General features: G+C 47.9%; 1 protein-coding gene across 5 annotated transcripts in view; it reads left to right on the top strand.

Moving 5' to 3' along the window:
• Window positions 1–331: 331 nt before the first annotated feature.
• LOC105485655 (beta-1,4-galactosyltransferase 1) overlaps window positions 332–15911 on the top strand; it is a 65068-nt gene continuing 49488 nt past the window's right edge. For 3 of the 5 annotated variants that reach the window (XR_011612676.1, XM_071077908.1, XM_071077909.1), the window contains exon 1: window positions 356–930. Coding sequence is in view for 4 of the 5 variants with exons in the window: in XM_071077908.1 (XP_070934009.1) it covers window positions 519–930 (412 nt within the window). In the remaining variant the exon portion in view is untranslated. Of the gene's footprint in view, window positions 931–15911 lie in introns of all 5 variants that reach the window. The other 2 variants (XM_071077907.1, XM_011747988.2) reach the window with 1 other exon arrangement.

Genomic DNA, 15911 nt, shown 5'->3' with positions numbered 1-15911 from the left:
CACACCCCAGGAAGTGGCGCGGCCTGTTGAGGGCAGCGTGGAGGAGGAAGAGAAGGCGCGGCTCAACGCGACCGAAGCTCCGCCGCAAAGGCTCAGGAGGAAGAGGGCGGTGCGCGGCCAAACGTCGGAGCTCGAGTCAGACTCCGGGTACCCCGCGAGGCCGCCCCGCCCGCTGCCCACCCTCCCGAGGCCCCGCCCAGCGCGCCCGTCCCGCCACGGGCTGCCCCGCCTTCCCGCCCTCGTCCCGAAAACCCCGCGCCCGGCCCCGCCCCCGCCCCCGCCTCCGCCGGGGCCCCGCCCCTCCCCGCCCGCGCCTGGGGCGCCCTCTCGCCGCTCCCAGGTCGGGCCGGCCGGAGGAGTCTCAGCTCTCAGCCGCTCGCCCCCTGGCGCCGCGCTTGCCCGCCCTCCCTCCGGGCCCTCCCCCGGTCGCCGCTGTGGGGCAGCGCCTGGCGGGCGGCCCGCGGGCGGGTCGCCTCCCCTCCTGTAGCCCACACCCTTCTTAAAGCGGCGGCGGGAAGATGAGGTTTCGGGAGCCGCTCCTGGGCGGCAGCGCCGCGATGCCTGGCGCGTCGCTGCAGCGGGCCTGCCGCCTGCTCGTGGCCGTCTGCGCTCTGCACCTTGGCGTCACCCTAGTTTACTACCTGGCTGGCCGCGACCTGAGCCGCCTGCCCCAGCTGGTCGGAGTCTCCACATCGCTGCAGGGCGGCTCGAACGGTGCCGCCGCCATCGGGCAGCCCTCCGGGGAACTCGGGACCAGAGGGGCCCGGCCGCCGCCTCCTCTAGGCGCCTCCTCCCAGCCGCGCCCGGCTGGCGACTCCAGCCCAGTCGCGGCTTCTGGCCCCGGCCCCGCGAGCAACTTGACCTCGGTCCCAGTGCCCCAGACCACCTCGCTGCCGCTGCCCGCCTGCCCTGAGGAGTCCCCGCTGCTCGGTAAGGACTCGGGTCGGCGCCAGTCCGAGGATTGAGACTCCCCCGGATTTCCCCGACAGGATCCCCCAGACATTCCCTCAGGCTGGCTCTTTGGCTCTTCTACGGGAGCCAGCCTCCCTGTTCTGGATTAGAGTTTTAAATCCCAGAGGCTCGGGACTGGATGGGAGAGAAGGGTTGGGAAGTGGGTCCCTGGGGAGTCATGTAGGCGGCTTGGGGCCGGGACCGCCCAGGGAAGTCCCGAGGCCCCTCTAGCCCCAGAACCAGAGGCGGCCTTGGAGACTTCCCTGCTCTGGCCCGAGGCTCAGGAAGTTTCGGAGTTTGGATCTGCTTAGGGCTTGGAGCAGCCTTGCACTAAAAACTCTGGTAGGGACCTCGAGTAATCCACTCCCTCTTGGGGACTGACGTGAGGCTCCCGGTGGGGAAGGAGACTGACCTCTCGGTTCACGTGTCTTGCCATAGAGCCACTCTCCTGAGAGTGGGGTTTTCTCCTGATCGTTTGTGCCAAGTGACTTCTCTGTGAACCTCAGGTTTCTCTTCTGGGATAATAAATGGTCACCCTTTCAAGGGGTTGTTTTGGAAGATTATGTGAACAATGTAAATAAGGGCTTAATTAATGAGGGTAAGCCCTCAGTAAATTGTCACTGTGTGTTCATTTCTTCCTCTGTGTGGATCGTCACCGAGAGCCCTTCCCTCTAGCCTCCTCCCGGTATGGGTACCCAAAACCTAGGTGAGCAGGAATCTCTCCCAAAGGCAGAGAGCTTGTGTGCTCCAGGGGCTAGAGGGCTAAAATATAACTAGTCAACACCACGTTGCCCATTTCTGGTACTTCCGGCAGCAGGCTGAGTCTCAATTATTTTGCCCAGATGATCTGAACTCTGACCTCTAGCCTCTGTTTCAGCTTAGGCAGATAGCTTGAGTAGGTGGGTTTGCATTCCTCATAGCAGGAGGCTGCGCCTAGTCGGGACTTCTCTTTGACCTGTAACCTACAGGCCCACAGGCCCAAGGCAACCACCGGTTGCTTCCAGGGTTACCACACAGGTCCTCTCTCATTTCTAATGCCAGGTTTTAGAGAATTGTTGTGAGTGAGGGGCCCTGGCAGGCAGGATGACATCTTGTCGACAGGAGTTTTCTGTCACTTTCCCACAGAGCCCTGGCTACTACATACTCTTGCTCAATTTTGCCAATAATTGCGTCAATGAGTTCATGTCAAGTTTGGGAAGGACATCTTGGAATCGGTCAGACATGAACTGTGGTAATGATGGGGGCCTATTTTTTTAAGCAGATAATTAAATTCCTTTGCATTTGATGATTCTGGGAAGCAGACTAGTCCCATAAAATGAAATGGACTCTGCCTTGCTGCTAAGTGTCTGACTTGAGGCATGCTATCGAGTTTCTCAAAATCTCTTCCTCATGTGTACAATGTGATTGTCAATGATTACCTTACAGGGTTATTTTTAAGACTAAATGAGATTGTGTACATTAAATGCAGGCACTCAGGCCGGGCACGGTGGCTGACGCCTGTAATCCTAGCACTTTGGGAGGCTGAGGGGAGTGGATCACTTGAGGTTAGGAGTTCAAGACCAGCCTGGCCAATATGGTGAAACACCATCTCTACAAAAAGACAAAAAAGTTAGCTGGGGGTAGTGGCGCACGCCTGTAGTCCCAGCTACTCAGGAGGCCGAGGCAGGAGAATTGCTTGAACCTGGGCGGCAGAGGTTGCAGTGAGTCAAGATGGTGCCAGTACACTCCAGCCTGGGTGACAAAGCAAGACTCTGTCTCAAAAAAGAAAAAAAGTACGGGCACTCAATACACCGCATAATATTAATATAGTAATAATACTTGCTTAGGACCTTTATAAAGTTCCATTTTTTCAGACTTCCACGGAAATGGCTCTGAAGGGCAGAGTGAAGTGGGAAAGAGACTGAGTCTCCAGGCCAGAAAAAGGCCAGGTTTTTTGCTTTTGTTTTTGGTTGTTGCCTGGATATTGCACAGAAAGAAAAAATAATTAACAAATTAAAGAAAAGTACTGCAGAGTTGATTAGATTGGTATTTGAGTATCACATCTTCCTCTCAGAAGCGTAAGAGACAAGGTGGTGACCATAGCTCTGCTTAGTTTTGTTTTGTAATGGTGTTGCTAGTGATCGGCTTGTCACCAGTTACTGGTGTTTCTAAATGGACTATATTTGCCTAGTTGAAAGGACCTCCTGAGAGAGAACATTTTGGAGGACGAGGAGAGAGTGCCTTCTCTAGTTTGGCTGCTTTCATGTGACATGCAAGGGACCATGACGTTTAGGCTGCTGCTGAGGCAGCCCCAGAAATGGGGGTCGAGAGGTCTTCTCTTCATTTTAATAGGGCCTGTAGGTTTGGATGGTTAGGTACAGTTCTCAGAGTGGAGGTTCCTGGCTATGAGGCCTTGAGAAAGCTGAAAGTCTCCTTGGGAGTGTGTTGGTGGGGGGAGTTGAGCCCATCTGTTCATGGGCAGGTGTTAGCCAAAGCCCTTGCGGGTGGTTTTGAGGTTGGTGGGAGAAAGCATCCGTGGGGTTTAGAGTTGTGGCCTTTTCACTACTTGCAGTTCCTTTCCCCGACTTGGCTTTACTTTCTGGTGTCCAGGGGTCTGGGCCAGATGCTGAGATTCCTTTCGGCTTACAGGTGTGGGTTATGGGCAGGCCCTACCCTGGAGGACATAAGGCACCGGATTGGACGGCTGATGGGTTGCCGTTGGAGCTGTCAAGACCTTGGAATAGTCTTCAGATAGACTTGGGTTAGTGTGACCTGGGGCAGGCTGCAGGTTTGGAGCCATAGTATCCCCTGCCCTCACACCGGGCACCCTGCTGTGGGCTAATGTGAGGCTTGTAGGAGGGAGTGATGCAGTGGGAAGGTGGGCCTTTCCTGAGGATTCTGCAGCTTTCTCCAGGGAATTCTCCCAGGCAGTTTAGGCCTGCAGGTGCTATGCTATCCTTCTTTCCTAACACTGTCTCAGGTCCTCAGGGGGGCCATGCAGCATCTACTTATAACCCTGCAGCAAGGCCCTCTTTTCTGGCCACCTGGGTGTTTGCCTGCTGAGATGGGAGGAACAGTGGCCTTGGGTTTCTTCCCCCGTCATGTTTATCTCTACTTAGATTGGGCAGCAGCTCAATGGGACTTGACCAGCTGTGGCATGGCCAGTCCGGAGATGAGTTGGGTGATGTGGGAGGTGGGCAGTACCTGAGGCTGAACTAGTGAGAGAGGCATGGCTGGCCTGGAGGCTCAGCTGGGGCCTGGGATGGATGGTGCAGTCCCCTCAGGGGGCAGGGGAGTGAGTGTTAGACTGCTTAAGCCTCAGAGGCCACTCTTGCCCACCTATGCTTTGAGGAGATCCTCTTCATTTGTTCAAAAGGGAAGACTCTGATCTAGAGATGGGCACTTGGACCAGCAAACAGCAGCTACAGGTAGCCAGGGCACCTGAGGAGCACTTGCCCATGAGCCAGTTTCCCTGGCTTTTATGGGGGCTGTCGCTGAGCCTCTGCCAGGGTTTGTGCCCTAGCTGGTCTTTGCTGGGCTCTAAGGTGTTTCTCTACCAGCACATTTCCACCTTCCTCATACGCACACATGTGGACACAAGCAGGCTGCCCAGGACAGAGTGTACTTTGAGGCTTGGGAAAGGACTCTTTCTCGCTCCTTTGGGGATGAGCCTTGGAACCTCATCACCTTCCGGCTTAGGGTGGAGCTTCTTCCTGGGGATTGAAGCTTTAGGCTCAGATAACTAGTCTTGTAAGCCAGTTTTGTCCTGTTGTTTTTTTTGTGGAAAATAACGTATTGACATACACACAGACATTCCTTGTCTAACAGTCTGAGATTGAGAAATACCCTCCATGACTATCTGGTTTGCTTTCATGGTGAAACTTGGTCGCTTTCTTAGACACAGCCTATGGCAATAAAAGTGATCCCTGGCTGCTGTAATTCATTCCAGACTTCGAGCAAACACAAGGAGCCTCTTCCACCTGCAGTGGAGCCTCTGATGGCCCAAGTGGAAACTCCTTGGGGAATGGGGAACAAGAGCCAAATGTGGGATTGGTCTCAAACTGCAGCTTCTTAGAACTGTAGCATCCCATGGTGGGATTCTCTAGTGCTCTCCCTGGAGGTTACTATTCAGTAGTTGGCTAGTGCACAGGTTCAGAGGTGACCTGATATGCCCTAGAGTTTCAGAGGAAGATCCCTGCAAGGTGTGTCTCTGGGTCCCTCTGAAGGTCTTGTATGGTGGTTTTGTATGGATGTTCATGATGGCTAAGGCGGGTCTGATAACTTCATTCCTTCAGTTCCAGCAATGTTCCTGTATTATGCTGGGCACTAGAGCTACAAAGAAGAAAACAAAATGCCTCCTCTTCAGGAACTCTTAATTTAGGCAGGGGAGGCATAATTAAACAGTGGTGACGTCATCTAAGGGAACCAAAGTGTGTGTTTATCCCTTTCCCTATCACTCCCCTCCCTCCTTCATTTCTTCCTTTCTTCTTTCAGAAACTCCAAGTTCATATCAAAATTCTCCAGTCCTGGTTTTATTTGGTTTTGTGAACATTTTCCTCTAATTTCTGAAGCTATGCATTAGCTCTGCTGGGTAATCTTTAACTTGCTGCTTTATAATGATTATAATGAGATATCACTGGGTATTATGGTCTTTGGGTAGCAGCAGGGTAGGGATTTCGAGGCTGGGACTAAGTTAATTTATGGGTTGGGAATGATGGGGCAGTTAATGGCAAGGCAGTCTGAGCCTTCCACAGATTCCACCCTAGGGACCATCCAGACTTAGGGAACAAGGCCGGCAGGCTCATCCCCTTTGCACTTAGCTGGGCTATGTGTGTGTGTTTGTGAAAGAGGTTATTCAATAGTTATACCTGCTGATTTCCCCGCTATCTGTTTACCCAGTGCCTCCTGTACCTTGTTTCTTACTCTTTGTTCTCTGCTCTTACTGTGAAGAAGCAGAGACTGGAATTCTGCTTGAACCCACATCTACCTGGAAATTCCAGTTTTTCTTATCCAGTGGAGCAGCAATCCAGTTGTCTTAGGACAAATGGTCTGCCCTTGAAGCTTAAATCCTTTGAGGGCCTGGCACGGTGACAATTTTACAATTGGCTTTGGTATAGACTGGTATGGTCCCTGGGCAGTGAGGTCACTGTAAGGCCAACCAGCCAGAGCCTGGCTCCTAGGGGAATTAACAAGGCATGGGATTAGACTCACAGGGTCCACTCCTGTCCCTAAACTTGGTGAGGGTTCCTGGGAGCCAGACTGTGACTGAGACTGTAGAGACCTGAGACCTGAGTTGTAGGGGCCTCTGTGTTGATCTGGGCCATTGCGGGGTGAGGTGAGGTGGTCACTAGCTCGAGGAGTGATCTCAGGACATTGTTCTGTAAGTCAGAGACCTCCAGGTTGGACAGTGGGGCTTGGGGATAGGGGACAGGGTTCAGTGGGGAGCTGGTTCTGGGTGAATGTGGCCTAAAGGGATTTGTCCTTAGAAGACGGAGGGGTGAGTCACACACTCAGTGTTTCAGGTTCCACTTTGTAGCTCAACCTCAGCCCGCCCCTTCCCTACACAAATGAAGGCTAGGGGCTATATAATTGGCTGTTGCTGAATTCTTTGGCAGTGATTTTAAAGTCTGGTCTGGGTGTGTTATGTAGCTGCTTCTCTATCTACTGCCCCCACCTGCTGCTTCTCCAGAGCCCCTCACAAAGCCCAGGGGGAGAGAGAGAGAGAGAGAACAACTTGCCTCGCAGGGATGTTGGGGATAGGGGTATGGGTCTTTGCCTTTTGAGGGGGGATAATCTCTTCCTTCATTTTAAAAGTAAAAAGTAATGCAGGCTCATTGAAAATAATTTGAAAAGTTGAAAGAGACATAAAAGCACACCCAAATTCCTATCACCCAAAAGAAACATACTGGCATATTTTCTACTAGTCTTTTTCATGTTTAAGAATATAGCTAATATCTTTTTTTTTTTTTTTTTTCTTTTTGAGACAGGGTTTTTGCTCTGTCACCCAGGCTGGAGTGCAGTGATCACAGCTCACTGCAGCCTCGACCTCTCGGGCTAAGCGATTCTCCCACTTCAGTCTCCCTAGTTGCTGGGACCACAGGTGCATACCACCATGCCTGACTAATTTTTGTATTTTTTGGTAGAGATGGGGTTTTGCCATGTTGCCTAGGCTGGTCTCAAACTCCTGAGCTCAAGTGATTCACCTGCCTTGGCCTCCCAAAGCACTGGGATTATAGGTGTCAGTCACCACATCCAGTGTTATAGCTGTTTTCTTTATAGATGGACAGATAGATTGAAATAGATTCATGTAGATAACCTGGTGTTTAGCATTTTTCACTTAAGATTCTGTCACAGACTTGACCTATACCTTTAAAAATCACAAAGGCAGTATCATATTCTGTTACCTGAATATGGTATAACTTAAAAAAAAAATCATTCAACTGTTGCTGAACACACACATATATAGTTTTTGCTTTTTCTTAGTGATGTAGTGATGATGCTTGTGCAGAAAGCTTTATGTACTTTTTGGATTGTTTCTGTAGGAGAGCTTTCTAAAAAAGGAAAAAAAGTGTTGAAGTTTTTTGAGAAGGGCTAGGTTTTCAAGCCAGTCTTACAAAAGGATAGACTCACTGGAAATTCCAGATTTGCTTAGTGCTGGCAGATGAGTATCGCCTATTGCTGAATGATGTGTCTAGAATTCTGATTAAAAAAGAAACTAGGTCCAGGAAGTGCCTGGGGGCAGGGGCAAAGGGCCAGGCTGCAGGATAGGCTCTTAGGATCTGGCTTAGCAGAAATCTGCTGTGAACAGAATCGGTGGGGGTGATACTTTCTCAGTAACTTCTCTATTTGTTTCCTTAGCAGTCAAGTCCCTGTGCTGGACTTCTGTGGACGACTGTGGCTCTGGGGCTGTGGTGGTGGGTGAACAACAGCTAGCTAAACCAGTGCTATTGACATCATTGAGATGTGACGCACAGGAAGGTGGGAGCAAGCTTGCAAATCAGATTCTGAAACATACAGCACACAGCTCTCCCACCTCCAGGTGGTCCTGAGATCTAGGGAGGGACCATAGTGAGAAACTTCAGGTTTCTAGGAATTCTCTTAGGGAGAAGCTCTCTTAGGGAGAGGCAGAGCCTGAGTGTCAGTTGGGGCTGGTTCAGGTGGGTTAGATCAATAAAGCCCCAGGCCAATGTGCCAGGCTATTCCCAAGGAGTATACTTTGAAGTTACTCCCTTTAGAATGTCCTCACTGGAGCTAAATTCTCTCTGAGGAGCAGTTTTGCCTGCCGGGGTCATTTGGCACAGAGCCTGGAGTAGAAGGGCGAGGTTGCACTGAGGGAAGGGGCAGGATTATGTCAGCAGTGTGACGGATATGGTATGAGGTCAGGCTCCTTCCTGCCCCACCACGGGGTCCTAGAGGTCATGGGGAGGGTCTCTGGCAGGAGATTCAATCATTGCTTGGCCCCATGACAGGGTATATTCTAAAAATGCCTTAAATTTTTTTCTTTCAAAGTTTCTTCCTGTTTTGCATAATGGCCTTTGCCTTTGACATCCTGAAACCGCAGAGCTGTCATTGGTGTTGCAGGACACTGCCAGTTTGAAAAAAATCAACTACAACAACAACAAAAAAAAAAAAAAAAGGGAAAGGATGTGGAGTTAAGGCTGTGTCTTAGGGAAGCTGATATTTGTGTTACGGGAGTGTGGGGACGTGGCATTGAGGTGTTGGGTAGCGCCTGACATTTAGAGGAGTACTCTGGGCAGAGTCTCTGCCTGCCCAAGAATAGCTGGAATTGAGTCTTCACACTAAAGTCAGGAGAGACCCCCCCAGGAAGAGAATGAATAGGGACTCATTTCCTCATTCAGCAAACTTTTATTGGTAACTACACTATATGAAGTGCGAGAGATAGACGTGAACAAGAGAGGCCCCCACTCTTGGGCAGTCCCTTAGTAGTAGTAGACAGACTCTGGCAATATGGTGTGGTCAGAGGGGGCAAGCCTAGGTGCTTTGAGGGTACTGAGGAGGTACAGGGAGCCAAATGGGTGGTCTGGGCCAGGGCCAGAGTCAGAATGAAGGACTTCTCTTCCAGACACTGATTTTAGCATCTCTGTCTCTCAGTATGTTTGAACAGTCTCCCTTATTGGAAGGGCAGGGGTCTACTGCTAAAAGAAACCTGCAGTTTCCTCTCATTGCTGTCATATGGGAAGAACACTATAGCTGAAATTCCAAAAGTTGCATACCGTTACCCAGCAGGGCAGGAGAGGAAAGGAAGCGGAGGCAGAGTGAGCTGAAGATGATGAAAGAAAGAGAAGGTGCAGTTGCGACTGTTCTGGACAGAGGAAGTCTGAGGGTAGCTGGACTGAGGGATCAAAGGGAGGCAGTTGAAAGGGAAGAGAGCTGCAGAGAGGAATTTCGTGGTCTGCAGAGGGTAGGAGCAAGCCTTGAAGGCCACTGGAGTGAGGATTCCGAGCTCCGGTCTTCATTCTTTTTCTAATTCATGACATTATTTTAGGCAAATCCTAACTCCTTTGGTCTCTGTTGTCTTTCTGAAATTTGAGTGGGCTGGGCCTGCTGGTCTTTAGCTTCTGTCTTTCTCTACCTCCTAGATTCCAGTTTGGCGAGTGAGGGGAAAACCTGGTTATATCTGCAACATGAAAGGCCTCTGAAATTCCTTTTGAAGCTCACTACCCATGAGGCTTCTGCTAAGGATTTCATGTCTGTCTAAGCAGACATAAAAATTTTAGCAGGTGGATGACCCATAGAAATGGCACAAGGAATGTTTCTTTCTATCATGCTATGGTATTTAAGAAAGTTGTGATCCTCTCTGTGCCTCTGTGTTCTCACTTGTAAAATGGCAATAACAGTATCCACCTCATAGGTAGTAGCCACGAAAGGGCTTAAAACAGTGCCTAACACAGAATAAGTTGTGAATATATGTTATTTATTATTGGTAGTATAATACTTATTTGTGAAGATTTGGGCTTTAGCTTTATAGGACCTTTTTTTTTTTTTAAGTTGAAAATACAATGTTACCATGTTAAATGTTAAAAAAAAATTCTACTTACCATTGTAACAGAACATGCTCCCCATTCCTGTAACAGAACTTACTATTACTTTTCAAATGCATACATATTCCAGTGCATATATTCCAATGCAGTTGTAGAGTGAAACTGTTTGCATGCAGCCATTTTTGTCCAACATTATCTTATAAAATATTATGTTCTTAATTATCCTAATTATCTTTTGTTGCTGTCTAGTATCCTTATAGATATTCCATTAGTATACACTATTCCAGGTTTCACTACTGTAGATAATCTAGAGATGAACATTTTTGTAGTGCGTAGCTCTTTGCTTCAGTTGAATTACTTTCCTGGGATAAATTCCTGGAGAAGAATTTCTAGGCCAGAAGATATGGTCATCTTAACAATACCGATTCACATTGCCGCATTGCTTTCCAAGAGGTTTGGAATCATTCACAGGTTCTAAATTGGAAATTCCTGGCTTTTGAAGTATGTGGATTCTAAGGGCGAGTTGGATCTAGCTGGAGCCTCACACTGACACTTCCAGCCTGTGTGTGTGTGTGTGTGTGTGTGTGTGTGTGTGTGTGTGTGTGTGTGTAGTTCCCTATGCTGGATAGCATGTGGCCTTTCTGGACATTAGAGTTTTCCTGTAAGTGATTGCCTCAGGGCAGTTCCTGTTGAATTCACTCTGTGTCCACAAAAGAAGCCTTACTGTGGCTCTTTCAACACCCCACCTGAAAGTAAGAACATTCTTTCCTTCTTCCTTGATATGTGGCACTAAACCTATAGCATGGGGCAGGCAGGCTCTGGCTTTAAAAACCTGACTTAAAAATAATGGTGTTGGCCGGGCGCGGTGGCTCACGCCTGTAATCCCAGCACTTTGGGAGGCCGAGGCGGGCGGATCACAAGGTCAGGAGATCGAGACCACGGTGAAACCCCGTCTCTACTAAAAATACAAAAAATTAGCCGGGCGCGGTTGTGGGCGCCTGTAGTCCCAGCTACTCGGGAGGCTGAGGCAGGACAATGGCGTGAACCCGGGAGGCGGAGCTTGCAGTGAGCTGAGATCTGGCCACTGCACTCCAGCCTGGGCGACAGAGCGAGACTCCGTCTCAAAAAAATAAATAAATAAAATAAAAATAAAAATAAAAATAAAAATAATGGTGTTGATCAAAAAGTTTGTGGATCGGTTTTTGGAAACACTGCATGTAGCCGTCCATAGAAACTGTTATATTCTCTTGGGCTAGCCTGGGTGCCTGATCATTTAACTCATGTGGATGAACTTCTATGTGATAGCCCTGGTGTATGGGATCAAGAAACAGGGCCCTAATGAAGAAAGGCTTTTAAATTATGTTGGATAAAAATAAGTTGTTACAATAGCCCAAAGTCTGCAAATATGAATTGCCAGTTCTGTCCTTGTGGTCATCTCCCATGTACTTGCCTCTTTTGTAGACTCCTATAGATTCAGAAGCCCACTGAATTGCATAAATGATGGAATGATTTTAGAGTTAGTGATTTCAGTGACTAAAAGTTTACAGATCCTGACCGGGCACAATGGCTCACACCTGTCCTCCCAACATTTTGGGAGGCCAAGGCAGGTGGATCACCTGAGGCAAGGAGTTCGAGACCAGCCTGGCCAATATGGTGAAACCTCGTCTCTACTAAAAATACAAAAATTAGCCAGGTGTGGTGGCACACACCTGTAATCCCAGCTACTCGGGATTGAGGTGGAAGAATGGCTTGAAGCCGGGAGGTGGAGGTTGCAGTGAGCCGAGATCAGGCCACTGCACTCTAGCCTGGTGACATAGTGAGACTCTGTCTCCCCCACCGCCCCCCCCAGCCCCCGCCCCGGCTGCCCCCTCAAAAAAAGAAGTTTACAGATCCAGCAGATGGGGCATATTCAACTTGTGACAGGCACCCCCTTCACCTTATAGCTATGTCATACGTCTTCTCCTTTGACTGCATTCTGCAGCAGTCAGTTGTGACTTAATATGGCACTCTGGGCCCACTGAATTAGGTCAGAGCTGCTAGTAGTATATTGTTCCTAGAGACCTATAGGGCAAGATTTTCTTACTACTTAAAATGAGGGAGATAATTTCTTACCTCAAGGAGTTGGTAAGAGGAGTGAATGAGATTAGTTATATGGTAATATCAGTACTCTGAATGTCTTTTGATCAGTGCTAACTCATCCTGTTGGGCACAAAAGGCATGCAGTCAGCACCCTTAGGCCACATAGTAAAATTCGTCCAAATGCACATTTTTCATCTGCCTTGGGGCAGAGTCAAGAGAAAGAAGAAGGAGAGGCGTGAGGCTGTGACCACAACTTAGGGACAGTATAGCCCAAAACAAGTACCCCAGGCCACAAGGAGAAGGCGGCTATCTTGTTGAATCCACAGCACTGGAAACTTGGAGTGTGTGTTTCCCTGTGTCAGTTACGCTGGGATTTTATGGCTGCTCACATTCTTCCCTTCAGGTGGACGTTGTTCGTCAGTATCCTGGGCAAGAGGCCATCATAAACTATAGACAGCTGAATGATTAGGAAAAGGAGCTGAAGAGGGAGCATTAGATGTTTGATGAGTCTTAGGTGAGAAAATATGTCATTAAAACAAAATGATGGATGTAGGCGGGCTCAGTCTTATGTGCCTGGTGTGTTGGTAGAAAAACTAAAGCACAAGCCTGTAGATAACCTACTTTATTCTCCCTTCGGGCTGGTGTTGGAATCCAGGATGCCAGACCCTAAAGTCCAGCTCTCTTTCCAACCTATTGAATAATCCGAGAGAAAACATGTCTTCTCTCTGGGCCTCAGTTTGCCCATGTATAAAATGAGATGAAGGATTGACTTGGATGCTCTTCGGAGTCTCTTCCTGCCTGGAGTTCTGACGTAGCCATGTACTCCTGCTCAGCATCACTAAATAGCTTTGTGGTAGGACCACTGAGTGCCTCCATTGGGGTCAGCTATGTAATGCTGGGGTGGCTGTCAGTGGGCCCTAAGAGCCAGGATTTGTCTTACTGGAGAAATCCACACCACCTAAACTTAAGACCCAGGGGTGTCTAATCTCTTGGCTTCCCTAGGCCACATTGGAAGAAGAATTGTCTTGGGCCACATGTGAAATACACTAATGATAGCCAATGAGCTTAAAAAAATTCTCAGTATTTTTTTTTTTTTTTTTTTTTTTTTTTGAGACGGAGTCTTGCTCTGTCGCCCAGGCTGGAGTGCAGTGGCGTGATCTCAGCTCACTGTAAGCTCCGCCTCCTGAGTTCATGCCATTCTCCCGCCTCAGCCTCCCGAGCAGCTGGGACTACAGGCGCCCACCACACGCCCGGCTAATTTTTTGTATTTTTAGTAGAGAAGGGGTTTCACCATGTTAGCCAGGATGGTGTCGATCTCCTGACCTCGTGATCCGCCCAACTCGGCCTCCCAAAGTGCTGGGATTACAGGCGTGAGCCACTGCGCCCGGCCAAATTCTCAGTATTTTAAGAGAGTTCACGAGTTTGTGTTGAGCTGCATTCAAAGCCATCCTGGCCGCATATAGCCCATGGGCCATGGGTTGGACACGCGTGCTTTAGACCTTCCAACAGTTCTAGTCTCTAAACAGGAAATCAGAAGTCAAGATGAATAGATAAGTTGGTCAGTGTGAAAAAGTAATCAGCGGGAGTCACTGTAGATGCAGGGTTCTAGGCTCCATCAACAACCAGCTACATCACCCTACAAAAGATAGTGCTTGTTCAGCACTTATTACTTGCCAACCATGGGAAAAATACTTCAGATGCATTGTTTTCATGAACTCTCACAGCAGCTCTTTTTCTTCCTAAATGCCCTGTTAGAACCTCTAGTACAGTGTTAAGTAAATACGCTGAGAGACAACATACTTGTCTTCTTAGGGGGAAAATATCCAGTCTTTGACTATTAAGAATGATGTTAGCAGTGGGTTTTTCCTAGGTGCCCTTTATCGGGTTGAGGAAGTTCCTTTCTATTTCTGGTTTGGCTGAGTATTTTTATCATGAAAAGATAATGGGTTTTGTCAAATACTTTTCTGTGTCTTTTGAGATGATCGTGTGTTTTGTGTCATTTATTCTTTTGATATGGTATATTATACATTGATTTTTCAGATATTAATCTTGCATACCTGGGATAAATCCCACTTGGTCATGGTGTGTAATTCTTCTTATTTGTTGCTGAATTGAGTTTGCTAGTATTTCGTTGATTTCTATTCATAACAGATAGTGGTCTGTGGTGCCTGCCTGCCTGCCTGCCATCCTTCCTTCCTTCCTTCCTTCCTTCCTTCCTTCCTTCCTTCCTTCCTTCCTTCCTTCCTTCCTTCCTTCCTTCCTTCCTTCCTTCCTTCCTTCCCTCCCTCCCTCCCTCCCTCCCTTCCTTCCCTCCCTTCCTTCCCTCCCTCCCTCCCTCCCTCCCTCCTTCCCTTCCTCCCTCCCTCCCTCCTTCCTTCCCTCCCTCCCTTCCTCCCTCTCTTTTTCTTCTCCTCCCCTACCCTCCCCTTCCCTCCCCTTCCCTTTCTTCTCTCATAGTTGTTTACCACTGTCAGAAAAGGTCTGTTAGTTTTCTTTCCTTGTGAGATCTTTGTCTGGTTTTGGTATCAGGGTAATACTGCCTCAAAAAATGAGTAGGGAAGTGTTCCTTCCTCTTTTGTATTTTGAGAGAGTTTGTGGTGGGTTTTTATTAATTCTTCTTTAAATATCTGGTAGAGTTCACCAGTAAAGCCATCTGGGCCTGCTCTTTTCTTTATGGGAAACTTTTTGATTCCTAATTCAGTTTCTTCTTATAGGTCTATTAAGACCTTCTATTTTTTCTTAAGTCAGTTTTGATAGTTTGTGTCTTCCAAGGAGTTTGTCTGCTTCATCTAAGTCATCTAATTTGTTGGCACACTTGTCATAGTGATTCCTTATGATCCTTTTTATTTCTGTTAAAGTTGGTGTAGGGATAGTCCCCTTTTCATTACTGATTATTTTCTTTTTTTCTTAGTCTAGCCAAAAGCTTGTCATTTTTATCGATCTTTTCAAAGGACCAACTTTGAGTTCATTATTTGTTCTCTTTGTTCTAATTTTTTCTGCTTCATTAACTTCTCTAATCTTTATTAATTCTGTCATTCTGCTTGCTTTTGGTTAGGTTTGCTTTTTCTGGTGTCTTAAGGTAGAAGGTTAGGTTATTGATTTGAGATTTAAAGATCATGCACTTTAAACATTTTGATAGATACCGTCAGTTTGCTCTCTGGCTTTTTCTCATTAGCAGTGTATAAGAGTGCTTATTCCTCACACTCATACCAGCCCTGGATGTTACTAACCTTTATATATTTGCCAGTATCGTATTCAGACATGGTATCTTGTTTCAATATGCTTCTCTGATTACTGATGAAGTTAAGCAAGTTTTCACGTGTTTATTGGCTGTCTTTCTTTTTTCCTTCTTTCTTTCAAAATGGGAGTCTTTGCCATGTTGCCCAGGCTGGACTCGAACTCCGGGACTCAAATGATCTTCTCACCTCAGCCTCCTGAGTAGCTAGGACTACAGGCATGAGCCACCATGCCTGTCTTGGCCATTTGTATTTCTTATGTGAATAAATTTTCTTTTCTTTTTTAAACGGAGTCTCACTCTGTCGCCCAGGCTAGAGTGCAGTCGTCTGATCTTGGCTCATTGCAACAGCCGCCTCCCAGATTCAAGCGATTCTCACACCTCAGCCTCCCAAGTAGCTGGGACTACAGGTGTGTGCCACCACCTGGCTAATATTTGTATTTTTAGTAGAGATGGGGTTGCGCCATGTTGGCCAGGCTGGTTTCAAACTGGCCTCAAGTGATTCACCTGCCTCAGCCTCCTAAAGTGCTGGGAATACAGGTATGAGCCACTGTGCCCAGCTGACTTTTTTTTTTCTTTTTTTAACCCTTTTTTTGTCCCCCTTTTTTTTCACCCTTTTTCTTTTAACCCATTTTTCTATTAGTTTTAAAAATATGTTTGCAGTA

This window comes from Macaca nemestrina, chromosome 14, assembly GCF_043159975.1.
Source record: "Macaca nemestrina isolate mMacNem1 chromosome 14, mMacNem.hap1, whole genome shotgun sequence".
NCBI lineage: Eukaryota > Metazoa > Chordata > Mammalia > Primates > Cercopithecidae > Macaca > Macaca nemestrina.
The sequence above is the reverse complement of the archived record's forward strand: the minus strand, read 5'-3'. Positions and strand labels throughout refer to the sequence as shown.